Source organism: Podarcis melisellensis (assembly GCF_964234715.1).
Source record: "Podarcis melisellensis genome assembly, chromosome: Z".
Lineage (NCBI taxonomy): Eukaryota > Metazoa > Chordata > Lepidosauria > Squamata > Lacertidae > Podarcis > Podarcis melisellensis.
In genome coordinates, this window is record NC_138547.1 from 964449 (window position 1) to 991384 (window position 26936).

The following is a 26936-nucleotide window of genomic DNA, read 5'->3' on the forward strand; positions in this document are numbered from 1 at the left end:
GGTACCGCTCCGGCGGGAAAGTAAACGGTGTTTCCATGCACTGCTCTAATTTGCCCGAAGCGGCCTAGTCATGCTTGCCACATGACCCGGAAGCTGGACGCCGGCTCCCTCGGCCAGTAAAGCGAGATGAGCGCCGCAACCCCAGAGTCGGCCACGACTGGACCTAATGGTCAGGGGTCCCTTTACCTTACCTATCAGCAACAAAATTTCCTTCCCCTGTCTTTAATTATTATACTGCTCAAATGAAGAAATTTTGGAGGAACCGAGAATGTGAAAGGACTGTGAGGTTGGGATTGTAGCTCAATAGTGGAACACCTGCTTTGCATGTAGAAGATCACAGGTTCAATCCCCAATGACTTCTACAGGTAGGTCTGGGAGGGACTCCTGAAACCCTGGAGAGCTGCTGCCAGTCTGTGCAGACAATACTGAGCTAGATGGAACAATGATCTGACTTGGTTCATTCCATTGCTCTGTCCCATCTTCTGCCAACATAGCAGTTCAAAAGCACACCAGTGCAAGTAGATAAGTAGGTACCACTGCAGCGGGAAGGTAAACGGCGTTTCCATGCTCTCTGGCTTTCATCACAGTTCTCCGTGTGCCAGTAGCTGCTTAGTCCTCTGGCCACATGACCCAGAAAGCTGTCTGTGGACAAACGCCGGCTCCTTCGACCTGAAAGTGAGATGAGCACTGCAACCCCGTAGCCGCCTTTGGCTGGACTTGACCGTCCAGGGGTCCTTGACCTTTACCTTTACCCTGATTTGGTATAAGGCTGCTTCCTGTGTTCCTGTCACTCAAAACAGATTCCTGGGTTTTTAATACTAAATGGATGCCCTTCACATCAGGCTCTGGTGGGTGGATCTTGGAGTTCTGATCACAACAACAACAACAAGAATCCTGCAAGCCTTTAGGTTAAGTCATTAGGTCAAGTCCAATATATGAATATGATGCTTTGGATGGACTAACTAAGCCTCTTTCCTGCCTCAGGATTACGTGTCTTATTTAGCCACAGCAGGAACAGAATGCTGAACTCCAGTGGCCCCTGGCCTCACCTAGCAGGCTGTCTTACGTTCCTATGTAAACTTCATGATAAAAGGTAAAGGTAAAGGGACCCCTGACCATTAGGTCCAGTCATGGCCAACTCTGGGGTTGTGGCGCTCATCTCGCTTTATTGGCCGAGGGAGCCGGTGTACAGCTTCCGGGTCATGTGGCCAGCAGGACTAAGCCGCTTCTGGGGAACCAGAGCAGCGCACGGAAACGCCATTTGCCTTCCCGCCCGAGTGGTACCTATTGATCTACTTGCATTTGCACATGCTTTCGAACTGCTAGGTTGGCAGGAGCAGGGACCGAGCAATGGGAGTTCACCCCGTCATGGGGATTCGAACCGCCGACCTTCTGATCAGCAAGTCCTTGTTGCTGATATGGCTCAGCAAATGAGAGTCGGACATCTTTGCAAAATCAGCCAGAGTTCCAGATCTAACTCTTGCCTGACCTTAATTTCATGGCTATCCTTTTGGCTTTGCCATATATTTTAAACAGGCTTGCTTAGACGGAAAGAAAGGGTTGGGTGGAAGAGGTAGAGAGAGAGAAAGGGGAAGAAATGCACGGGCAAAGACTTTGTGCTTCACAAGAGTGTGTACAAACACACATGTGGGGGTTGCACACCCACAAGCAAGCCCCCAACAAAATATTTGAACAAGAGCTCTCAACTCAAGATGTCTAGGTTTTGTTCAGACCTACAACTAAAGAAAATAAGTCCCTATTTAGCGAGCTTAAAACAATTTGCAGGGAAATAGGGGCTTTGTTGATGCAGGGTCAGCGACCTCTGAGTGCTCACAGCACCTGTGGCTCCCTCTTCTCTCGCTCCCGCTGGGTTCGTTGTTTTATTCCCCCCCAGGGCTTTTTTGGGGGGGTTACTCAAGGGTACTCAGTACCGGCACCTTCCCCCAACACCGTTAAAAGTGCAGCACCTACTGTAAAAACTTCATGGTGAGTGCCAGCAACATTTTTCTAAAACAAAACACAAAGAAAAAAGCACCACCATTGGTTTCCCCTCCCCCCATGTGAGCAATTGGGGGGGTTTGGTGCTACGCTGCTCAGCCCACTGCCCAGGACCCAAGCCTCACTTCAGGTACGCACCCCACCCCCCTGTGTGAGATGAACCGCACAGGCACTTGGAACTATTTGGCACAGCAGCTCGTCTGGTGTGTTTTGAGAAAATTGTGAACTTTGTGCAACCCTTCTGAAGGGCTGGGTCAGCTCAGGTTCATTGAGAGAAGTGAGGTTACAGGGAACCAGGCAGAGGGCCTTCTCGGTAGAACACCCTCTCATCAGACTTCAAGGAAATAAGCAGCTATCTTATTTTTCATTTATTTATTTTTAAAAGTAAAGGGACCCCTGACCATTAGGTCTAGTCACGGATAACTTGGGGGTTGCGGCACTCATCTCACTTTACTGGCCGAGGGAGCCCGAGTACAGCTTCCGGGTCATGTGGCCAGCAGGACTAAGCTGCTTCTGGCGAGCCAGAGCAGCGCACGGAAACACCGTTTACCTTCCCACTGGAGCGGTACCTATTTATCTACTTGCACTTTGATGTGCTTTCGAACAGCTAGGTTGGCAGGAGCAGGGACCGAGCGATGGGAGCTCACCCTGTTGCAGGAATTCGAACCACCGACCTTCTGATCAGCAAGTCCTAGGCTTTGTGGTTTAACCCACAGCCCCACCCACGTCCCTTAGCTATCGTATCTTTAAAAGACATCTGAAGGCAGCCCTGTTTAGGGAAGTATTTAATATTTAATGCTGTATTGTATTTAACACTCGATTGGAAGCCGCCCAGAGTGGCTGGGGAAACTCAGCTAGATGGGTGGGATATAAACAATAAATTATTATTATTATTATTATTATTATTATTATTATTATTATTATTTAGAAATCAAGGCAACGTTCCTCTCACCAGCAAGGATTCTGCACCCAACTCAGTCTCTTTGCCAGCACTATGAGCAAGTGCAAATGTCTAAGCCTGGGAGGAATACTAAACAAAGACTTTTAAAGCAGAAATGAAAAAGAATGTTGGCCTTCTCCACTCCCATCATCAAAGAAAGTGAAAATCAGGTGACACAGGATGCTCAGGTAAGGCCAGGGAAAGAGCAGATGCGAAAAGCATTACCTGATGATTTGAATGCAGTCAGTTGTACAGCCTGAGAGAGAAAGAGAGAGAGAGAGAGGGGGGGGGGGAGAACACATCAACAGGTAGGTAAATGGTTGCCAGACTCAACAGCCCCCCACCCAGCTTCCTCTGGTGTCGTAAGACCAATGCCAAAGTGCTTTGCAAACATGAAGCAGTCTAAGTCAGTCCACCTGGTAGTCTTCTGATCTAGCTCTACTAACGGAATTACTGTTTGATTCCCTGCACTGCACTCAGGCTGTGAGGCTGAAATCAGCACAAGAGGGTGGGATTCTTCCTGGTGGGTGTTTGTTGAGCATCCACACCGACTTGCTTTCACAAAGCCTGCATGGGAGGTCACGTGCAATGTCTGGTCTGTTTTTTAGCGTTCCTTCCTCTTTGTTTTACGGCAAGGTTATGCAGTGGTACCTCGGGTTACATACGCTTCAGGTTACAGACTCCGCTAACCCAGAAATAGTGCTTCAGGTTAAGAACTTTGCTTCAGGATGAGAACAGAAATTGTGTTCCGGTGGTGCGGCAGCAGCAGGAGGCCCCATTAGCTAAAGTGGTGCTTCTGGTTAAGAACAATTTCAGGTTAAGAATGGACCTCCAGAATGAATTACCGTACTTTTTGCTCTATAAGACTTTTCCCCTCCTAAAAAGTAAGGGGAAATGCTTGCGCGTCTTATGGAGCGAATGCAGGCTGCGCAGCTATACCAGAAGCCAGCAAGGGCAGTAAGGGGACTTGGCTCCCCAGGCCCTTCCCAGCCCTGTATTTTGATAACAGGGAGCTGAAACAAGCACAATCCCTGCTTTCACTGCGCAGAGATCCCTCCTGCTGTTCTGGCTTCTGAGATTCAGAATATTTTGTTCTTGTTTTCCTCCTCCAAAAACGAGGTGCATCTTGTGATCTGGTGCATCTTATAGAGCGAAAAATACGGTAAGTACTTAACCCGAGGTACCACTGGAAAGCAGTAAGAATTTGGGAACACGAGAAGAGCCTCTGATGGATCAGGACAAAGGGGCCCTTCTCTTCCCCTTCATGGAAGAGAAGGGGGCTATCGATGGCTCTCAGAGGCAGCAGGGCTCCTGAACCCCAGTTGCTGGAGAGATACAGCTCTTGTTCTGGTTTCCTATTCAGGCACCTGCTTGGCCACTGTGAGAACTGGGTGCTGGATTCGATGGTCACTGGCCTGATCCAGCAACCTTGGGTTAAGAACTTAATTCGTTCTTAACCTGAAAGTGTTCTTAACCTGATGTACCACTTTAGCTGCTGGACCATCAAAAGGCTGGTCGCCGAAGAATTGATGCTTTTGAATTCTGGCGCTAGAGGAGACTCTTGAGAGTCCCACGGACTGCAAGAAGATCAAACCTCTCCATTCTGAAGGAAATCAGCCCTGAGTGCTCACTGGAAGGACAGATCCTGAAGCTGAGGCTCCAAGACTTTGGTCACCTCAGGAGAAGAGAAGACTCCCTGGAAAAGACCCTGATGTTGGGAAAGATGGAGGGCGCAAGGAGAAGGGGACGACGGAGGACGAGATGGTTGGACAGTGTTCTCGAAGCTACTAACATGAGTTTGGCCAAACTGCGGGAGGCAGTGGAAGACAGAAGTGCCTGGCGTGCTCTGGTCCAGGGGGTCACGAAGAGGTGGACACGACTAAACAACAACAACACCACTTTAGCTAATGTGGCCTCCTGCTGCTCCGCGATTTCTGTTCTCATCCTGAAGCAAAGTTCTTAACCCAAGGTACTATTTCTGGGTTAGCGGAGTCTGTAACCTGAAGTGTATGTAACCTGAAGCGTCTGTAACCCAAGGTAACCACTGTAACCACTGTTTTTATGATTTTATTACAAATGTCAATAAGGAAGCACATGGTCTGTCACCTCCACCTGCTTATCTGTGGATTTCATTGATTCAGTCATCTGTATTTTGCCCATGACAGTAACGGGCTTTATTTTAATTCTATGTTTATACTCAGTCTTCTATTTCTTAATTATGTGTTTCTTTTCTTGTTGTTGTCTCCGTGATGTAAAGCAACAACGAAATTAATCAACATTCTAAACCCCGTGTGCAGCTGATCGTATCTTTGCTTCTGGGAATAACAGATGGGAATCAGCAGCGACCGACCTTGGCATTTCAGAAATCTGCGCAAATTGCAAAATTAATCCCTCTAGCCTGAGCCAAAGGCTGAGTTCCTAGGAGCTCAGGCAATGGCGTGGTGCCTCTTGCCCAACACCCGGGGTAAGTGGGGAGAAGCTGATGGGTTTCCATTTCAGCCGCTGACCGGCTTGGCCAATCAGGGCAGCAAAATGAGCCCAGGGTTCATCCTTGCCAGAAGACTCCCCAGCCTGTTTTTCAGATGGTTTAGTAAACAAAAACAAAACAAGATGGGGAGGATGAGCACTGTTTATTTGGCTGAGAGGCAACTAGCGCCCTTGGGAGTTGAATAGTTAGTACTTGGCATCATCCAGTTTGATAGCGGGGGACAAACAGGGCCAAAAAAGTAATCAACTTTGAAAACCTATTTCTGACTTTTCAGAGTCCGTCATTCAGACCGTCAGCTTGGAGGTTGCCGCTGTCAGCAGAAAGCTTGATGGAACAATGAGCGAGTTGCCCTCCTTGCATGGAGTCAACCCTGTCTCTAGCAACGCATGGCAATCTTTCCGCAACACGCCTGCTTGCTTTAGGGGCAGCTCAGTAGCCGTGACCCTTTTAGGTGGGCTTGTTGTTTTGGTCGCCCAGGCTCTCGGGAGAGAAGGGTGCCTTTTTAAAAAGCCCCCCGTGCTCCTACACTCCAGTGCCTTTGGCACGGCTCTAAAACGAATTGTTGCTCCCTGCCTGCGAAGGCGAGATGATAAAAGTGGGACTCTGGAAGGAGGAGGGGAAGTCCACCTCTCAGGACCCACGGAAGGAAAACAAGGCGGTTAAAGGGGCTAAGGCACCTAATCAGCGCTAGCAGATGCTGAGGACATGCCACGAAGTGGGGGAGACAGCAGACAGCTATATTTGGCTCCAGTTTAACACTGCATTGGAAAAGGAGGGGGCAAACGTCTCCTCCCCCTACCGCCTCTATCACTTGAAGAGAAAAGCAATTGCATTCCAAAATCATCAAAGCAGAGAAAATATATTTAGGGGAAACTCTCATGGGTGGGGTAGGGAACATAAGAATGTAATAAGAGCCTTGACAGATCAGCACCCTGTTCCCACAGCGCCAAGCAGCCGTGAGAAACCTGACAGCAGGACTGGCGCACCAGAGCCCTCTTCCGTCCCGGTGTTTCCAGAAACTGGCATTCGGAAGCACTGCCGCTCCAACTGTGGAGCCATCCTGGCTAGGAGCTATCCATAGACACCCCCCCACATGCACTTGCCTAACCCTCTGTCAAAGCCTTCCCAGCTGGTTGCCACTGCTGCCTCCAGTGGGAGGGAGTCCCACTGGCTTTTACCTTACTTCACTTCAGGGCAAGGGCTCTTGCTCAGAGGCAGAAAGCACACAAAAAGTTCCAGTTTCAATACTTGGCATCTTCATGATGCAGGCGGGGGGGGGGGGGCTGCCTGAAACCATGGAGAGCTGTGCTGAGTCGGGTGGCCCCATGGTCTGGTTCTGACTGCGGACCTAGTTTTATGGGACAGGTCATACCTTGGTGGTGGAGCACCTGTTTCTAAGGCAAAAGGTCCTGGGTCCAGTCCAGGAAGGGATGGGCAAGGCCCCAGGTGACACACTGAGAAGCTGCTGGCCGTCAGTGTAGACGGTACTGAGTCGGGTGATCCAAGGGTATAACTCTGTGCAAGGCATCTTCCTCTGTTCCTACTTTTGAGGCAGCCAGCGGGCACTTGTCTTTTTTTGCTTGTTCTACATCTCATCATAGCTGTCAACTTACAGATTTGAAGATAAGGGACCAGCAGCCTCGAAAATAAGGGATCAGCAGCCCAAATAAGGGATTTTCCGGGCACAGGTATGTTCAACTTCTGAGCCCCTCTGAGCCAAAGGCAGAAAGCCCAGCCAGCAGCCAAACGAAGCCTCATCAATAAGGGACAGCAGCGGGACATGGCGCTGGGATAAGGGACTGTCCCGCCAAATAAGGGACGCTTGACAGCTATGCATCTCATCCGTCAGCTGCATTTGCAGCCATTCTGAGTTCTCAATGGGGAAGGAAGGCATCGTCATGAGATAGCTCCTTCCATGGAGTGGGGGTCCAGATCAGTGCAGAAGAAACATTTCCTTGGGGACACACACACACACACACACACACACACACTATTGGCCACTTCACAACAATAAGGTAAGTTTCAAATTCTGCACCCACTGGAATCCTAAAGACATTCTTAAGTGCTCTGAGAAGAAAGTGGAATTCGAAGGGAGGGAGAAAGAGGCTGCAGTTGCAGGTGGTCCCAGGTTCAACACCCCCCCCCCGCGGCACCTCCAGGTACATCTGGGTCAAGGCCTCCTATCAGAGGAGGTGGAGGCAGGTGGACCAAGGGTGCGGCCTGGAACAAACAGCTTCCAGTGCAACACAATGGTTAGTGTTGAACTATGGGCTGGGAGGCCAGGATTCCAGTCTCTCTCCTGGACATCAAGAAGCTCACTGGGCGAGACCTTGTGAGGGGCAGTCGCTGCCTTCCAGCCCAGCCTACCTTGCAGGGCTGTTGCTGTGAGGATAACTCAAGGAGTCAAGGAGAACCATGTGACCACCTTGGAGCTCCTCAGAAGGGAAGGCAGCATAAATAAGTAAATAAATAAATCAAATAATCTGGGTAGGTGAGGATGAGCTACATACCGGCCTCTCTGGAGACATAATTGATGCAAGTCCCGCTGGGATTTTGGCGCTGAAGTTCCCTGTGCGAGGGAGAAAGGAGAATCAGTTGGGATGCAAAAGCAAAACGAAATGAAAATAGTCAAAGATGCTAATTTCATTGCAGGTGGAAGAAGCGCCACTTTTGTACCCTTGCCGCTGCTGTTCTTCGTTGCAGAGTCCTTCTCCGAGGAGGGGGAGGCTGTATTCTCTGGGGTGGAGGGGCTGAACTTACCCACCTCCCAGGACGTGTTCCTAGGGCTTGACAGATAATTGATGGGGTGGGAACAGTTCTGAAATGACACAAAGCAGTTGGACAGCATCCACAACCCCCCCAGACAGGCCGCTCCCAGCCTCCCAAGGCCACGCTCCACCCTCCACACTTGGAGGCAGCAGGGCACCCGAATGCCAGTTGCTGGAAACCAGGGGGGGGGGCGGAGGGCAGTGCTGGATTTAGGGTGGTGTAGGGGACACAAAATCAAGAAGATCCACTTGCGCAGGTCCATGCTAATCTTCTCTGTATCGTTTTCTATGCCAAGCCTCACTCAGAACTTAAATTATTTTTTTTTTAAAAAGAGTACAGACGGACTTCTATTTATAATTAGGCATTTAATTGCACAGCTTTACTTAAGACTTGAAAGATTTGATAAAGATGGAAGAGGAGGCAAGATGGCTCTCGCTAATATGACACAGCATGAAAAAATATATTCCTCCCTTTCACTGAGGCAAGCGGGAGTTATGCGCTGACTGATTTTGCAATGATCTGAGATAACAGCTTGGAACAATATACAGTGAAGTTGCTTGCAGAAGTTTTTTATATCCATTAGGGTGGCGCAGGGGACACAAAAGCAAGGAGATCCATAACTCAGAAGATCTGCTTTGGGGCACCAAATGTTGGTCTTGCGCAGGGCATCATATTGCAAAAGATTACCAAAGTCTGTCCCTGGGGAGAATTGCTCTTGTGCTTGACTCCCACTTGTGGGTTTTCCTTGGGGACACCTAGCTGGGAACTGTGATTACAAGACTCTGGAATAGATGGGTCTCCTTTGGCCTGATCTAGAGCAGCCTCTTCTGGTGCTCTTTACGTCTGGAGAAGAAACAGTCAGCCAGAAACAGCCATCACCCAACCAACTTTATATGCCGTATTTTTCGCTCTATAAGACACACCAGACCACAGGACACACCTAGTTTTTGGAGAAGGAAAACAAGAAAAAAAAATATTCTGAATCCCAGAAGCCAGAACAGCAAGAGGGATCACTGCGCAGAGAAAGCAGCGATCCCTCTTGCTCCTCTGGTTTTTGGGATAGCCGTGCCAAGCCTCTTCAGGGCAGGGGGAGCGTTCCTCCCGCACCGATCCCCCTTGCTCTCCTGGCTTCTGGGATAGCTGCGCAGCCTGCATTCGCTCCATAAGACGCACACACATTTCCCCTTACTTTTTAGGATGGGAAAAGTGAGTCTTATAGAGGAAAAAGTACGGCATTTCCCCCCATATAACCCACATAACAAAACAGAACTTAAAGAGACAAACACATAAAAGCTAAACCAAACCAAGGCTGGCATGGGATGTCAGGTTCACAAGAAGAAATGGCAAAGCTGCTTGTGTGGATACTTGCGAGGAGACGCAGAAGGAACGCCGTTGTAAGATATGAGAGAGTCAGGGGGGGCTTAAAACACATCTGGAAACATAAATCTATAGCTCAAACCATCAAAGGCGCAAGGAACACCGAGAATAAAAGGCACTATATTACAGCAGGGAAATCTTTTCAACCAGTTAGATGTTACCTTTCTAAGATTTCTCAAGAGGCTAGTGGAGGACACAAATGCAATTTTCTCTCTCCCTTTTTATGCATTTAACAGAATCCTGCCACATTGAGACAAAAGAGGTCACAATTGTTTTTCCTTTTCTTTTAATTTTAAAAAAGGGGGTGTACCAGGGATGTTTTTCATTCGATGCAATCAAATTCTATGTATTTTGGACAAACGTTTCCCACCTTTTAGCATCCAACAGGAATGCAGCAATAAAAAGGTAATTTAACAAATATTTTGTTTTTAATTTTTCCCTCTCTTTCAAAAAAAGGAGAGAGAGAGAAATAAATTTCCTTCAAAAAATTAAAATATTTTCCTTTAGGGTCTTATTTTCTGCTAACTTTAATGGCCACAGGGCAGTGGCGGGCATAAGGGGTGCCCTGAGTAAGAAAGGGCCGATTTGTTCTCTATTTTGTTCCAGAGGGCAGAACTGGAATCGCTGTTCTGGAAGCCCACAAGGTCTCTAGCACTGGCTGACTCACATGCTGTGGTTTTTAGGGGGAGTTGGAGGGGAGAGGGGCCGTCTGGAGAGGAAAAGAGGGTCAGGCAGGGGGAGACCCCAACACCAGACCACCAGACCTACTGTGAAAGAGAGAGCCTTTTTCTTCTCCTTCATCCGCTGAATGGCATTTCGCACCTGCAAGTCAAGCACAAGTATGAAACTGGCCCCTCCAGCCCACAGCAGGAACACAACAAGATGCCTCAGGCACTAATGACACTTTTTAAAACAACAACAACACCCCCTGTGCATTTATCTGTATTTGTTGTGGGGAAAGCAGTTACTGGCATTGCAGTGCCAAGGGAAATTCTTCCTCCTTTATGATGATGATTATTTAATTAAATTTATTACCACTTTTTGCCATAGCAACTCAGTGTGACTTACAGAAACAAAACACATACATTAAATCTGGGGCAGTGGGGTTGGGGGTGTTAAAAGATCCCACCCACTCTAAATGGCTGTAAGGTAAAGGGACCCTTGACCGTTAGGTCCAGTCATGGCCAACTCTGGGGTTGCGGCGCTCATCTCGCTTTATTGGCTGAGGGAGCCGGCGTACAACTTCCAGGTCATGTGGCCAGCATGATGAAGCCGCTTCTGGCGAACCAGAGCAGCGCACGGAAACGCCGTTTACCTTCCCGCCGGAGCGGTGCCTATTTATCTACTTGCACTTTGACGTGCTTTCGAACTGCTAGTTTGGCAGGGGCAGGGTTAGGGTTAGGGTTAGGGTTAGGGCTTGGGTCCGCAGACAGCTTCTGGGTCATGTGGCCAGCAGGACTAAGCCGCTTCTGGGGAACCAGAGCAGCACACGGAAATGCTGTTTACCTTCCCGCCGGAGCGGTGCCTATTTATCTACTTTGACGTGCTTTCAAACTGCTAGGTTGGCAGGAGCAGGGACCAAGCAACGGGAGCTCAGCCCGTCGTGGGGATTCAAACTGCCGACCTTCTGATCGACAAGTCTAGGCTCTGTGGTTTAACCCACAGTGCCACCTGCGTCCCTTTCTATTTTTTATTTTGCAAATTAAGTTTTTATTGATTTTCAGTAAACATACACACATTCATAAATACACATATATAGGATACATATTTAACTTAGGCTCTATCATGCCTCTGAGTTCCCTCCATTTCTTTGGTAAGTATCAAATAAAATTCTAATGTCACGTACTTTATATATCATATTATCAACTACACACTGTAAGAGTTATTCCAACCCTACCAGTGTCTTCAAAGATTTACAATTGTTTCTTATATACATCAAATATTTACTTCAGTTTTCTTGAAACTTCTGCTCGTTCTGCTGCATCCCTTTCTAAATGGCTGCATCGATAGTTAAAAGCCAAAGGCCTGGTTTTCGCCTGGTGCCTAAAGAGGTGCAATGACGCTGGCAGGTAAGTCTCGCTGGGGAGAGCATTCCTCAAGTAGGGAGTCACCACAGAAAAGGCCAGTTCTTGTGTTCCCACATTCCAGATATCCCACGGGGGGGGGGGTAGGGGGGTGTTTGCACCCAAAGAAGAGCCTCAGATGACAATTGCAGGGTCCAGGTTGATTCCTGTGGGGGAGGGGCCCCATGATGGTGGTGGGAAATCCTGGTATTTAATTGTTTTCAAAATTCACCTGCTAGTCGTATGTAGCTGTTTCCTCAGCTGAAGAGGAAAAGGTGTTGGAAACAGCAGCAACTGCCCCCCTCCGCCGGGTGCCGTTTGTCCACAGAGGAGTCAGTTGGGGAGCAAAGTTGTCCGACATGCAACAGACTTTGCAGGACTGAGATTGTCCCACAGGCTGGAGGTTTCCTCACTCCTGCTCTGCGCTGTGGCTGCGTCTTACACGGGGGTTTGGCTCCTAGGGTTCCACGTATATGAGGAAGACTAGCAACCACTCACACGAGATCTAGTGGGAACTTGGATGGCTCTAGGGCAGTGTTTCCCAACCTTGTGCCTCCAGCTGTTTTTGAACTACAACTCCCATCATCCCTGACTAGCAAGACCAGTGGCAAGGGATGATGGGAATTGTAGTCCAAAAACAGCTGGAGGCACAAGGTTGGGAAACACTGCTCTAGGGCAGGCATGGCCAGACTTGGCCCTCCAGCTGTTTTGGGACTACAACTCCCATCATTCCTAGCTAACAGGACCAGTGGTCAGGGATGATGGGAATTGCAATCCCAAAACAGCTGGAGAGCCGAGTTTGGCCATCATTGTCCTAGGAGATCTTGCCAGCAGAATGGCAAGTCGTCAGAATGCCACCACACACACAAACACACACGGGAGGATCCAGCAGATCCAGCCGTCACTGTGAGGGTAGATGCCCTTTGCTAGCTGGTTTCACAAGCCATTGATCAATCCTTTCAAGCTCATTTTCAAAGTCTGAAGAGCTGTTGCAGAGAAAACAGGGGTGCCAAATCCCGCCGCCTTGCGTAGTGTGGCTGTCCCTTACCTCGCTGTTGTAGATGGCATAGACCAGGAATATGTAGAGACCCTGTAGAAAGACAGAGGGAAGAATCCATGCCAGGGACCTGGAAACAGCCTCTGGGGCAGCATCCTTGCTTTGTTAGCCCCCCCCCAACAGACATACAGGGAAGGCCAAACGATGTCTCTCTCCCTACCTAGGGGCAAAACTGCCCCTTTCGCAAAGATTCCATGGCCTGATTCCATGCGACCGTTGGCTTAATTCATCCAGGGGGAAAGGAGGACAAAGAAAAGAGAAAGTGTGGGGTAGACAAAGCAAGAGAAAGGGTCCCTTCCATTTTTCATTCCTGGTAACTGAGACAAACTGAGACAAGACTTTGAAGTTAGAACACAGATGTGTGTGTGTGTGTGTGTGTGTGTGAGAGAGAGAGAGAGAGAGAGAGAGAGAGAGAGAGAGAGAGAGAGCCCCCACACCAGCCCCCTTCTAAGGCAGCCTACAGCAAAAATTAACTTGGACCAATATGGCCTCAATCCCTAGCCAACTTTTTGTTTCCCTCAGTCCCCCCACCCCCCCTGCCCACTTCCTGAAGAAGAAGAGCTCTGGTGGACTCAGAAGCTTGCCTCACTATTTTGTGACATTTTGTCTGGTCATAACGAAGGGCCTTTGGGCATTTTTCAAGATAAAAGTGGCATTGCATGCACAAGCCTTCCTCTTCCTCTTCCTCCTCTCAGGACATTTGGCGTTTTCCGCTCTAGAGCTGGCACAACTCGCAGCAAGGAGCGGTTCAGAGATGTCTCAAACAAATACAATACGAATGAATTAACTTGCGCCAGTGGCGTAGCGTGGGTTGTCAGCACCCGGGGCAAGGCAAGTAATTTGCGCCCCCTAACCCGTGGATTTGCGCACCCTAACCCTAACCTCCAGATGTTGCGCCTGGTGCGGCCGGCCCCCCTGCACCCCCCACGCTACGCCACTGAACTGCGCGTTGTGTGAAATGACACATCCTTTTGTCAATTTCTTTCTCTTGCGTTCTGAAGGAGGAAGCCGCCTCAGAAGTCTCGGATGATGAACCTTCAGAAACACAAGCGCCGGCCAAGAGTTTTCCTAGCGCATCGCTCTCCCCCGCCCCCCACAACTTAAACAACATCCTGCTCTCCAGTCCCTGAGCTTGGCACTGGGACCGGGAGAAGAGTCTCCTCTCATAATTACTACACCCTCCTGCTGTGCTCCTCTGATGCTTTGCCCCCTTATCAGGAGAGAATCAGTTCCTGTGTTCCTCCAGCTATCAGGAAGCTTTGCAGCTGATGCACTAATTGTGGCCGGCATCTGTGCAACAAGCCCCACTCCTCCACAGGCTGGGGCAGGAGTGCTGCACACTCTGGCACTGATATAACCTTCGCGGACGATGCAGGGCGGCTGCTCATCCTCAGAAGAAACACTCCCCTCCCTCTTATTGGCACCGGTGCTCGGAGCAGAGCAGATTGGGGGAGGAAGGTATGGTCCTTTGAATGTCCGCTTTTCTTGTTTCATGAAAGCAATTACTTCTCTGAATAAAGCTCAGTTTGTGTGGTGGACACCTCCTTCCTATCCTTTCACAGGAGATGTCCAAATTACTTTTCCTGCTGCTCTGGAGGGCAGGCCCTTAACCAATGGATTCAAATGGCGAGAATGGGAATTCCAACTAAACTTTCTGGCAGTTATGAGACAGTAGAACCAGACAGAAGAGAAGACTCCCTGGAAAAGACCCTGATGCTGGGAAAGATGGAGGGCACAAGGAGAAGGGGACGGCAGATGACAAGATGGTTGGACAGTGTTCTCGAAGCTACCAGCATGAGTTTGACCAAAGTGCGGGAGGCAGTGGAAGACAGGAGGGCCTGGCGTGCTCTGGTCCAGGGGGTCACGAAGAGGCGGACACGAATAAACGACTAAACAACAACAAGAAGAAGAAGAACCAGACTCCCTCAGAAGGGCTCTCCTCCCTTGAATGTTTTCTTGGGCGCCCATCCATCAGGGACACTGTAGTTGTGATTTCCACGTTGAATAAGGTTGGGCTTGTGGCGGAAATGGCAGGGTCTCCTTCCAATTCTACAGCTCTGTGATTCTGTAATTCTACGCTGATTCACGTATCTAGTCATATTTTGACTAGGAAGGGGTCCCTTCAAATGGACAGGTGTGCTAGGGAGCCCCTATAGAAGGGTGGGAGTGGGGAGGGAGGGGAGGGAGAGAGACTTTGGAAGGAAGGAGCAATTGTTTTCTCAATAATAAATATAAATTAATAAATTTTTATTTATATCCCGCCCTCCCCAGCCGAAGCTGGGCTTAGAGCGGCTAACAACTATAAAATAATACATTCTAAAATCATTTCATTATAAAATTAATTCAAATCAAACCAAATCAATACAGGTCCCTCACTGCTTGCTTGAGGGTTATGATCTGGGGACTGAGCGTAAGGCCAGAACGAGGTCTAGTCAGAACCACCCTTGCAACCTCCCCCCACATGAGTGATCTTACCTCTCTGAAGCTGTGAGCCAAGCGATCCTTGCCCCCTAAGCAAGGCAGAGGTTGTCAGCTCCCCTCCCTTGCTTACTGGGCTCTGGGAATTCCTCACATGGAATTGCCCGCTAAGCAAGGCACAGAGCTTAAAAGGTTTCCCCACGCCACAGAAAGAGCTTTTAAGCTCTCAGACTTGCGTGCGCTTAATTTGCGTGATTTGCAACTGGCCAGTTGGCTAGCGCATAAAGTTGAAATCGCACAGGTTGTGAGTTACCTGTGTGAATTGAACAACATCTGAAAGAAGCTCTTGCTGGATGGAGGAGAAGCAGCCGCTGAGCAAGAGGGAGCGATTTCAGCCGTGGCCAAAGACCAGGAAGCTGGTATGGTCAGGGCCTCCCCTGCTGCACAGTGTTGGATATTGCAAGGCCAGCTCTGGACCGAATGTTCAGCGAGAGAACGACTGATGCTCAAGCTGGCCTCCTTTTGAAGCTCTTCCTCCCTGACGGTGAGGGGGAAGGCACTCTGCATGTGCTCAAAGGCATCTTTGCCATCACAAGGTGCAGCCTCCAGCATGGGCAACTGATCCCGGTGTCTGTGTATGTTCACACACATACACACGTGTCTGAGAGATATTTTGCAGGGAAGGTCTACCTTCCGAGGCAGCTTACCTGGAGGGAGTTCAGCACAATGAAGATGTAGGCCCATGTGATGCTGACGTGCACAAGAACACCACACACCCAGGTCAGACCCAGGACTGGCAGGAGCACCAGCACTGGCTTGGCTGTTGCCCTGGGAGAGGACAAAGGGGGTTGCGGGAGGGGGAGGCAAGAGAAAAAGGAGGCAGTCAACTCATCTGCAGCCAAAGACAGCGTCAGGGGAGCAAGTCTTTGCCGGTGATGATTACTAAGTCTCAACATACAGATGAAACTCAAAAAATTTGAACATCGTGGAAAAGTTCCATTCTTTCACTAATTCAACTTAAAAGGTGAAACTAATATACCGTATGAGATCGACTCATGACATTCAAAGCAAGATATGTCAAGCCTTGATTTGTTCTACAGGTGAAACTCGAAAAATTAGAATATAGTGGAAAAGTTCCTTTATTTCAGTAATTCAACTTAAAAGGTGAAACTAACATATGAGACCGACTCATGACATGCAAAGCGAGATCTGCTTCTGCTTCTCAGAGGTCCAATCTTGCTCCATTTGCAATCCTTGTTTTGCTGATCTCCTTGAATATTCTAATTTTCTGAGATTGTTCATTTGGGGTTTTTATCAGCTGTACGCCATGATCAGCGCAATGATAACAAATCAAGGCTTGAAATATCTCGCTTGGCATGTCACGAACTTTTCCACAATATTCTAATTTTTCGAGTTTCCCCTGTAGGTCTCAAAAACAAGTCATGTCAGATGACTCTCGTTTCTTTTTTGATAGAGTTTTGGAGGGGTAACTAATGCCACAGAAGACAGAATTCGAAATGACCATAACACATTGGAGAACTGGGCCCAAGCTAAGAGAATGAACATCAGCAGGGACAAATGTCAGGTTCTGCACTTGCAATAATACAAGCACAACACGTAGGCTAATAGTTAGTAGAAAATATACAGTAGAATAATCATATCATTCAAATTATAGGAGTAAGCCAACCAAAGTTCGTATGTACAATACAACAGAGTGGTAATGAGGACCGTCAAACCGTGTTTTCAAAACAGATGTCTAATAATAATAATAATAATAATAATAATAATAATAATAATAATAATTTATTTATACCCCGCCCATCTGGCTGGGCTTCCCCAGGCACTCTTCCAACAAAACACTAAAATACAATAACCTATTAAACATTCAAAGCTTCCCTAAACAGGGCTGCCTTCAGATGTCTTCTAAAAGTTTGGTAGTTGTTTTTCTCTTTGACATCTGGTGGGAGGGCATTCCACAGGGCCGGTGCCACCACCGAGAAGCCCTCTGCCTGGTTCCCTGTAACTTGGCTTCTCGCAGTGAGGAACTGCCAGAAGGCCCTCAGAGCTGGACCTCAGTGTCTGGGCAGAATGACGGAGGTGGAGACGCTCCTACAGGTCTACTGGACCGAGGCCGTTTAGGGCTTTAAAGGTCAGCACCAACACTCTGAATTGTGCTCGGAAACGTACTGGGAGCCAGTGTAGGTCTTTCAAGACCGGTGTTATGTGGTCTCGGCGGCCGCTCCCAGTCACCAGTCTAGCTGCCACATTCTGAATTAGTTGTAGTCTCCAAGTCACCTTCAAAGGTAGCCCCACATAGAGCGCATTGCAGTCTAAGGACAGTTTCACAATAGTCTTTCAAAAGTTTCAATGGAAGACATCTCAAAAGCCTCAAAAGGACAGTGTCTCTGGAATGATACTACTGTTTTGTAATAGTCTTCATCAGTTTGAAATAAGATACAAGGCATACAACCGATGAATGAATGAACTGAGCTACCAGCACACACATTATAAAATAAAGCAGAATATACAAAACAGAATAAATAAAGGCACATACCCGATATTTTTCAGCAGAATATGTAAGAAAGATTCAAGCTAAGGATCAGTGCTCACTAGATAGTGTAGCTGCTGATACTTGAGACACAATTGCACAGGACATAGGAAGCAAGGCACAAGTGTTCCCAATAACGATATACTTAAAGGAACAGGATGGCATATATAGCATGCAGAAACAAAGTAGACCCATGAAAAACAAATATACAGAGGAATAGTATTAAATGAGCTTTTGTTAAATGAGTACAAAATGAACTTTTGAAACCTTTGAGACGTCTTCTGTTGAAACTACTGAAAGACTATTGTGAGTCTGTCCTTAGACATCTGTTCTGAACACACGGCTTGACGGTCCTCGTTACCACTCTGTTATATTGTACATACGAACTTTGATTGGCTTACTCCTTTAATTTGAATGATATCATTATTCTATTATATATTTTCTACTAACTATTAGCCAACATGTTGTGTTTGTATTGTTGTGCATGGTTCTTATTGCAACACAGGGGTTTGTTTTAGGTCCCGCACTTAGGCAGATGCACAAATATAGGATGAGGGACACCTGGCTTACTAGCAGTACATGTGGAGAGGATCTAGGGGTCTTGGTGGACCACAAGCTAAACATGAGTCCACGGAGTGATTCAGCAGCAAAAAAAGGCAAATGCATCAACAGAAGTTGAGTGTCCAGATCAAGGGAAATCATAGTCCAATTATGGGCACCACAATTTAAGAAGGACCTTGACAAGTTGGAAGGTGTGCAGAGGAGGGTGACCAAGAATGATCAAGGATCTGGAAACCAAGGCTTATAAGGAACCCTTGAAGGAGCTGGGTCTGTGTAGCCTGGGAAAGAGGAGAGTGAGAGGAGATATGATGGCCATCTTCAAATATCTCAAGGCCTGTCAGGTGGAAGAGGGAGCAAGCTTGTTTTCTCCTGCCATGGAGGATAGGACTCAAACCAATGGCTTCAAGCTGTGCAAGCTGGTCTGTTGGGGCCAATGGGGCCCACCAACCTCAGCCTGTCTTCTTCCTTATAACTGGCCAGGGGGTGACCCTGCCTGTCATTCACTCTGCCTTCATCTCCTTGTCCTCCTCTCTACTAATCCCAATGAGGATCAGCTGCTATTGCACATTCCTGCCTTGCAGGGGGTTGGAATGGATGATCCTCAGGATCCCTTCCAACTCTAAAGATAAAGGTAAAGGGACCCCTGACCATTAGGTCCTGTCGTGGCTGACTCTGGGGTTGTGGCGCTCATCTCGCTTTACTGGCTGAGGGAGCCGGCGTACAGCTTCCGGGTCATGTGGCCAGCAGGACTAAGCCGCTTCTGGGGAACCAGAGCAGCGCACGGAAATGCCGTTTACCTTCCCGCCGGAGTGGTACCTATTTATCTACTTGCACTTTTTGGTGTGCTTTCTAAGTGCTAGGTTGGCAGGAGCAGGGACTGAGCACCTCCGTCGCGGGGATTCGAACCGCCGACCTTCTGATCAGCAAGTCCTAGGCTCTGTGGTTTAACCCACAGTGCCACCTATGTCCCTCCAACTCTACAATTGACCTCTATGGCCATGTTCACACTAAAGCACTAGGATACAAATTTAAACCATTGTGGCTTCCCCAGAGAATCCTGGGAGGTGCAGCTGACGTTGTGAACCACCCTGTGGCCTTCAGGTGAAGGGCAGTGTGGAAATTCAAGCAGCAGTGGCAGCAGGTTGCTAAGGGAGTTATTCGGGAGGCACCTATTCCCCACCCAGAGCTGCAATTCCCAGAGCAGTTTAACAATCAATCCCTCCCACACATGACCAAACGATCTCATGGCTGGCGCATTCCTACTAAATATTATTTTATCTGTCAAGGTTTATGAATGCTTGATATATTTTGAATAAATATCGACCATGGAATATATTTCACACTATTCATCCTTTTTAAGCTGTATTATCTTGTATTTTTATTCCTCTTGACGTTATTGCTGCTTTTATGATGTATGTGAGTATGATGTTTTAATCGTCACATGTGCAAATTTTATTTTATTTTTTAAAAAATACTTTAAAAAGACAATCAATCCCTCTTTGTCAGGGAACTCTGGGAACTATAGCTCTGTGAGAGAAACAGGGTGTCTCCTAACAATTAGTAAACCTTCCTAAACTACAGCTCCCAAAGCTCTTTGCGGGACGGCAGGACCATTCAAAGCGGTATTGCAACACTTTAAGTCTATGGTGGGAATGAGGCCTCTGATTCTATTTTATTGTTTAAAGTATTTATATCCCACCTTTTCCTCGAAGTCGCTCGAGGTTGTGTACATGGTTCTCCTCTCCTCACAACCCTGCGAGGTAGGCTGGGCTGAGAGGCAGTGAGTGGCGTCCAAGGAGACCCGCGTGGATTCGAACCCTGGCCTCCCCGGTCCTACTCTGACCCTCCAAGCCCTGCATCACCACTTCTTCTCACACTTCTTCTCCCTAGCAAATGGCATTCAGATAGATGTCCTTCTGCTTCTCTGGTGCCCTTCTCTGGAGGGGGCGGGGGCAGCCCCCAGGGGCCTCCGGGACTCACCAGATCTGGATGCCAATCTGCTTTTCCAAGCTGCTGTTGGGGGTCAGCATCCTTGACCGTCGCCGTGCACTGGAGACTGTCACCATCACCACTCGGAAAAGCACAAAGGTGTTCACCTGCAAAGGAGAGGGGCGAGAGGGTGAGGGGCTGGACCTGAAACAGCAGTCAGAGGCTTTAAGAGGTGGCAGTTGTGGAGGGGGGAGATTTCCCAGAATCCTCCTCTCAGGGAACACGGTAACACTGCCCCCCCCCGAGTTGTTCGACAGTGGAATTTGCTGCCAAGGAGTGTGGTGGAGTCTCCTTCTTTGGAGGTCTTTAAGCAGAGGCTTGACAGCCATATGTCAGGAGTGCTCTGATGGTGTTTCCTGCTTGGTAGGGGGTTGGACTCGATGGCCCTGGTGGTCTCTTCCAACTCTATGATTCTATGATTCTATATTGTTGTGTAAATCAGAGTTATCTCCCACACACATGGAAAGTAATTCACCCTGTGGTCTGCAGAGTTCATGTTTGTCTTGTGAGGGCACAGAGTTTGAAAACCACTGAATCCCAACATTTGCTCACACGCACCCAATCCTGCTCTTAACGGAGAAATCTGAGGGCTCCCTTGGACAAAAAACAAGGACACCAGCCAGGAACACCAGAGCAAAACAGCAGCCAGTAGGCTTGGTCTTTATTGAAGACTGTCGCGACAGGACTCTCACCTCCCACCAGGTGGAACAAGATGGAAGCCCCGAACAAAAGAGAACCCAAACCTTTATTAGTTCCACCTGCCACAAGGTGGAACAAGAAGGAAGCCCCAACAAAAGAGCCCCCAAACTTTTATTAGCTGCTAATCCCCATGTTACACCCCCCCCCAAACTACATCACTCATACATCACGGTTACATCATGAAAGGGGACCCATGGGGCAGGGTCCAGGATGCTCAGATTCCTGCCACCAGACCTCCCCTTTCATGATGTAATTGTGATGTATTAGTGATGTAGTTTTGGGGGGTGTAACATGAGGATTAGCAGCTAATAAAAGTTTGGGAGGTGGGAGTCCTGTCGTGACAGTCTTCAATCAAGACCAAGCCTACTGGCTGCTGTTTTGCTCTGGTATTCCTGGCTGGGGTCCTTGTTTTTTGTCCAAGGGAACCCTCAGATTTCTCTGTTAAGACTGCCACACATGGCAGCAAGAACCTTTTGCATTGCAAACCCTGCCAGTGAAAGGAGGAGGCCCCCCCTTTCCTGACACACTCACCGTCAGGACGAAGAGGACCGGCCCCACAAAAGCCCAGATGATGTCCGTCTGCACGTTCAGCCAGCAATGGTTCTCTGCCACGTACTTGTTGAATGAGGTGGCCAGGGTTACACCAACAATAACCACAGGAAGACCTGAAGAGGCAAGCAGGGAAGGACGGTGAACTGCCAACTTTCCTTCTGCATACCACCTGCCCTGGGGAAGCTGAGGGGTTCTTAAGCTGTTGGGCCCAAGGCCTGGGGTGGGACCTGGGGGCCTTATCCAGTTGGCCAGTCTCAGGAGACCTCCTAAGAGCCCATTTTTCTTTGCTTCTCGGCAGGACACAGGAGCCCCCTCCACACACCCTTTCTATTGTGCATTCATGACAATTTGTGCTCATGGTGGTATCTCGGCAGGGCAGTTACACGTGTGTCCCAGTTTCCCAGGGACTGTCCTGGAATTATGATGCTGGAATGTCCCACTTTCCCTTTTTCCTCCCCTTCACGTCTGAGAGAACAATTCAAAGTGGTGTGGGAGGGCAGGTGGGTGCTGATGATACTGGGAAAAAAATACCTGCCCCAAATGAAGGAAATGGTGAGGCTGGCATACGAAGCACTTCCTATAATCTTGACGGAAAATGTAATAAATCCACTTTGAATTATTTAATTGCAATGTTTCAGCAGCCAGCCATTTATTAGGAAATGTGTGGCGTTGATTCCTTTATTGTAGATGGAGCCTGACCCTGCCTACTCAGAAAGAAGTCCCACTGTATTCAATGGAACTTACTCCCAGGTAACTGGGTAAAGACTTAGACTGCAATCCTAAGCATTTTTACTCAGAACTAAGTCCCACTGAGTTCAACAGGATTTATTTGCTGGTATGTTCTGGATAATTCTCCCAGTTTCCATTATCGTTATCGCAATCATTATCATCGTCACCTTTTCTCCTCAAGGGAGCTTATAGGCTAAAATTTATTCCATTCCATTAATTTGTGGAAAGTGTTGTAAATGATCCCTGCCCTCGCACATTTTTCCTTACAACAATTCTGCAAGGTAGGTTCAGCGGAGAGGGTGTAACTGGCTCAAGGTGACCCATGTTGATGCGCAGGTGATGTCTATGCATGCAGTGGGAGAAACTTCCTGATGTAGAAGACGATGACCCTGTTCTCATCAGAGAAAAGGCTGGAGGGGATGCAGAAGCTTTTGGGCTATAGCTATGCTCTATGGCTCTACTGCCTCATTTCTGAATCATCACAGGCTCCATTAGCCCCCTGCTGAAATCATGCAGCGTTTCATACTATGATTAGAGTTGGAGGGCAACGGGTTGAGGCCCCCTCTGCAATGCGATAGGGCAAGAATGCCCCTCAGGATGGCCGTACAGTGGTACCTCGGTTTACGAACTTAATCTGTTCCGGAAGTCCGTTCTTAAAACGAAACTGTTTTTAAACCAAGGCGCGCTTTCCAGGGCTGTCTTAAGCATATGTGGTACCGGGGTGCAAAGATGTGCCCAGTGCCCCCCGATTGCCCAATCCCAGGTGCGTGGGGGGGGGGGAGCCGGCTGGCTGCCTCCGCGTCTCGCTGGCTTGGTTGCCCCCAAACTCACAGCACGGAGCCACCTGCAGCAGAAGGGCCCATCGCGGTGCTCTGACTGATGAGCGGGCTCTTCCCCAGACTCGACTCTCAGGCCCTGGACTCTCGGCCTGGTGCTGCTGAGAGCCCTGCGCCCGGGTGCCCCGCACCCCTAGCGCCTATGGGTAAGACGGCCCTGGTGCTTTCCCTAATGAGGCCTCCCGCTGCTGGTGCCCTTCCACCGTTCAGATTCCATTCTTAGACTGAGGTAAAGTTCTCAAACCAGGACACTACTTCCAGTTTTGTGGAGTTCGTAGACCGAATCATTCTTAAACCGGACTGTTCTTAAACCGAGGACCACTGTAATGTGGTCACCCCGGGAAGCATTGCAAAACTACTAATAAAGTGGGGCAATGTGTGGCAAACAATTGCTAATTTCCTGTTATGGCATCAGCAGCATGTTTCAGAATACCCCCACAAAACCCCCAAAGTCTGGAGGGCCTTCCCAGCTGCTTCCGGTTCAAATAAAACTTCTTTCAGGTCAACCTGAGCACCCAATGGACAGCCACAGCTTAAAGGCCTTTTGTCTTTTCCTCTTTGAGCTATGAACAGTCACCTAGGGCTGGCCCAAAACACATAGATGCCTGGGGCAAAAATGGACGACTTGCCCCCCCCCATCACCCCAGAACCTGATCCAAATAAAGAAGCAGTTGGATCTTATTTCCCCTATGGAAATGATGTGAAAGCCATCTTATCTGAAGGGCTGTCACAAGGAAGATGCAGGGAACCTTGTTTTTCTCTGCTTTGGAGGATAAGACCTGAAACAATCGATTCCAATGGCAGGAAAGAAGATTCCTTATGTTCAGAGGAAGAGCCTTCTGGCAGTAAGAGCTGCTGGGCAGTGGAACGGACTCCCTTGGGAAGTGATGGACTCTCCTTGGTTAGAGGTTTCCACACAGAGGTTGGGTGGCCACCTGTCAGGGACGCTTGAGCTGAGATACCTGCATTGCAGGGTCCCTTGCAACTCAGATTCTGTGAGAAAAGAGAAGCAGGCTGGCTTGGGTGGAGCAGGAGAGGCAGATGGGACACCTGAGGAGCTCCGGGCGAAAGCCTGAGGAACGGTCCCTGCTGCCTGAGGCAGTCGCCTGAGCCATTTGGGTGGCCCCTGGCAAGTAATCACCCAACGGCCACGGGCACAGATCTACCTCACCATACAGTGGTTAAGATGGGAACAGGGTTTGTCTAAACCAGATCGAGCCATCCGTAGGAGTATGGGCTTTCAGAAGACGGAGGAGAAGGAGAATCAGAAGTCGACTTGGCTGCCTCCCCCCTCTTTCCCTCCCTCCCTCATCACCACTGGGACACAGACCCCACCCAGTCAGGTAGTAGAACCTCATCCGCCGGTCCTCGCTCATGTTCACGGCCACCACTTTGCTCCACAGGAGAAGACCTTCCACCAGCATCCAGGCGAAGGCAGCCATGAAGAAGAGGTGCAGGAAGGCCGTGACGGCAAAGCACACTCCCTGGGGAGAGGAAGGGAAGGAAGGGCAGGAGGCCGTGGGAGGTGAGGGCCAGGGGCCAGGGATCCCTTGGCAGGAACAGGTCCCTGTCCCCCTGGCAAAGGCGGGGAGGTCCCCCACGAGGTCTCTCCCCGCTGCCTGCCCTTCCTACCTGGTTGGTTTTGGCCAATTCGCTGAACATGAGCAAGGCCTCCGCAGCTGCCAGCGCGAATATCAGGTTCTTGTGCACTGTGGTCCTCTCGCTCTTGGGGACACTGGAGGGAGGGAGGGAGGGAGGGAGGGAGGGAGGGAGGATGGGGAGATGGGAGTCAAGAAACAAAGTAATGGAATCCCCTCTATACAAGATTGGATCCAAAAGCTGGCAGAATATGCCAAATTAGATGGTCTATCAGAAAAAATAAAGAATAAATCAAAACAGGAATTTGTTTCAAAATGGGAGTTTTTCAAAGAATATCTGAAAAATAAATATAGTAGTTTAAATTCTGTTGCAGCATTTGAGGAACTTCAGTAATAGTTGCAAGGTAGATATAAAAAATTAGATATATTAAGAAAAAGTTTAATTATGATAAAAGTGTGTATTGGCAATAAGTAATATGAAATCGAAATATGGACTAGACGGGAGGCTGGGTCTTTAGTGTTAAGACCAATATATGTTTTATTGTTTGCTAAGAAAAGTATGTGTCTATGGTTATTCCCGTGTGTAATTTGGGATTTGTGTTTTTTTCTTTTTTCTTGCTGTATCAATAATTTTTTTTTAAAAAAAGAAACAAAGTTGGGAGTGCAACGCCACCCCTTTTTTGACTGTTCAAATTTTTAAAAATTACTAAAGTTTTTTCACACTACAAGAACAGCTACAAAAGCTATAAACAGAATACGTGTAATATGGAGACTTCTCCTACAGGCAGTTCTCAACCCCCCCCACCTACAGGGGGTAGCAGCCCCCTCCCATCTGGGGCCTCTCCTTTTTTCCTCCCTGCCTCTCACCCTGGAGAACCAACACTTCTGGGAGTGCCATTCCGGATACCCAGGTCACCTGCTGGTCAAGTCCCCTCACATGCAGAACCTGCAGCCGCCCCCCCCCCAATGACCATGCACTCTGCTGGCTGGGGCTGGTGAGAGTCCCTGCAATGCCTGACCCCTAGGGTAGAGCCACAGTCAGGAACGACTCATGCCAAGTACTCAAGCAAGAACAGGGAGCGCTTTGCACCCCATCATAAGGAACATAGCATGCCTGCAGGATCAGGTCCATGATGGTCCACCTAGCCCGGATTCCTGTTCTCACAGTGGCCAAACGGCCCTCTCCCCTCCTGGTGTTTCCAGCAACTGGCATTCAGAAGCATTTTGTCTCCAACTGTGGAGCCGGAGCAGAGCCTTCCTGGCTAGGAGCCTTCCATCAATAGCCTTCCTCCTCCTCCTCCACCCCTCCCCCTCCTCCATCTCCATGAATTTGTCCTGTCCTTTGGAGGGATGCCCTCCAACTGGGATGGCTTTGAAAGAGGATGAGACAAATTCATAGAGGAATAGGGGGCGGACTAGGGATGGGACCACATAACACCTCCATTGGCTCCCAGTATGTTTCCAAGCACAGTTCAAAGTGTTGGTGCTGACCTTGAAAGCCCTAAATGGCCTTGGCCCAGTATACCTGAAGGAGCATCTCCACCCCCATTGTTCTACCCGGACACTGAGGTCCAGCTCCGAGGGCCTTCTGGTGGTTCCCTCACTGCGAGAAGTGAGGTTACAGGGAACCAGACAGAGGGCCTTCTTGGTAGTGGCACCCGCCCTGTGGAACACCCTCCCACCAGATGTGAAGGAAATAAGTGGCTATCTTCTCTTTAAAAGACATCTGAAGGCAGCCCTGTTTAGGGAAGTTTTTAATCTTTAATGCTGTATTGTTTTTAACACTCGATTGGAAGCCGCCCAGAGTGGCTGGGGAAACTCAGCCAGATGGGCTGGGTATAAATTATTATTATTATTATTATTATTATTATTATTATTATTATTATGGCTCTGCTCTGTCTCCACAGTTGGAGGCAGGAATCTGGGGCAGGGACTGGCAGGGCCCTGACGAGTGTGCACTGGGGGAAGGAGGCTTGGAGTCGGACTCAGGAGTGGGGGGCAGTGGGTTGTGGAGGCCTGTGGCAGCCAGGAATCAGAGGCAGCTTCCAAGCTGGAGGAAGAGGCAGGCCGGGCAAGTGACCCGCCAGTCGCCTCCCCTGCACTTTGTCTCCCAAACCAGGAAGGGGCTGAAGAGGGAAGAGCAGATGCATCTTCCATGCAGGTGTAGTCTCTGGCTACATGCACACAGCCCACTGGGGAAAGGTGCATATGGGGGAGGGGGAGGAGTTCCTGGTTGCTGCAAGTGCTTCCTAGAGCACAGACCTGGGGCAGCTGCCTAGATCTTGGATTGGTGTGGGGGGTATCCAGGATAGCA

The 26936-nt window shown here is 48.9% G+C and overlaps 1 protein-coding gene across 4 annotated transcripts in view; it reads right to left on the bottom strand.

Annotated features, from left to right (window-relative positions):
• ADGRD2 (adhesion G protein-coupled receptor D2) overlaps nt 1-26936 on the bottom strand; it is a 63478-nt gene that overhangs the window by 4525 nt on the left and 32017 nt on the right. The window contains exons 16-26 of one of the 4 annotated variants that reach the window (XM_081896367.1): nt 24657-24759; nt 24355-24508; nt 21439-21572; nt 20200-20315; nt 15818-15938; nt 12684-12725; nt 10341-10394; nt 8187-8244; nt 7937-7995; nt 3164-3194; nt 1972-2007 (exon numbers count right to left, since the gene is read on the bottom strand). In XM_081896367.1, coding sequence (XP_081752493.1) covers nt 1982-2007; nt 3164-3194; nt 7937-7995; nt 8187-8244; nt 10341-10394; nt 12684-12725; nt 15818-15938; nt 20200-20315; nt 21439-21572; nt 24355-24508; nt 24657-24759 — 898 coding nt within the window. In that variant the 3' untranslated portion in view covers nt 1972-1981. Of the gene's footprint in view, nt 1-1971; nt 2008-3163; nt 3195-7936; nt 7996-8094; nt 8245-10340; nt 10395-12683; nt 12726-15817; nt 15939-20199; nt 20316-21438; nt 21573-24354; nt 24509-24656; nt 24760-26936 lie in introns of those variants that run through there. The other 3 variants (XM_081896364.1, XM_081896365.1, XM_081896366.1) reach the window with 3 other exon arrangements.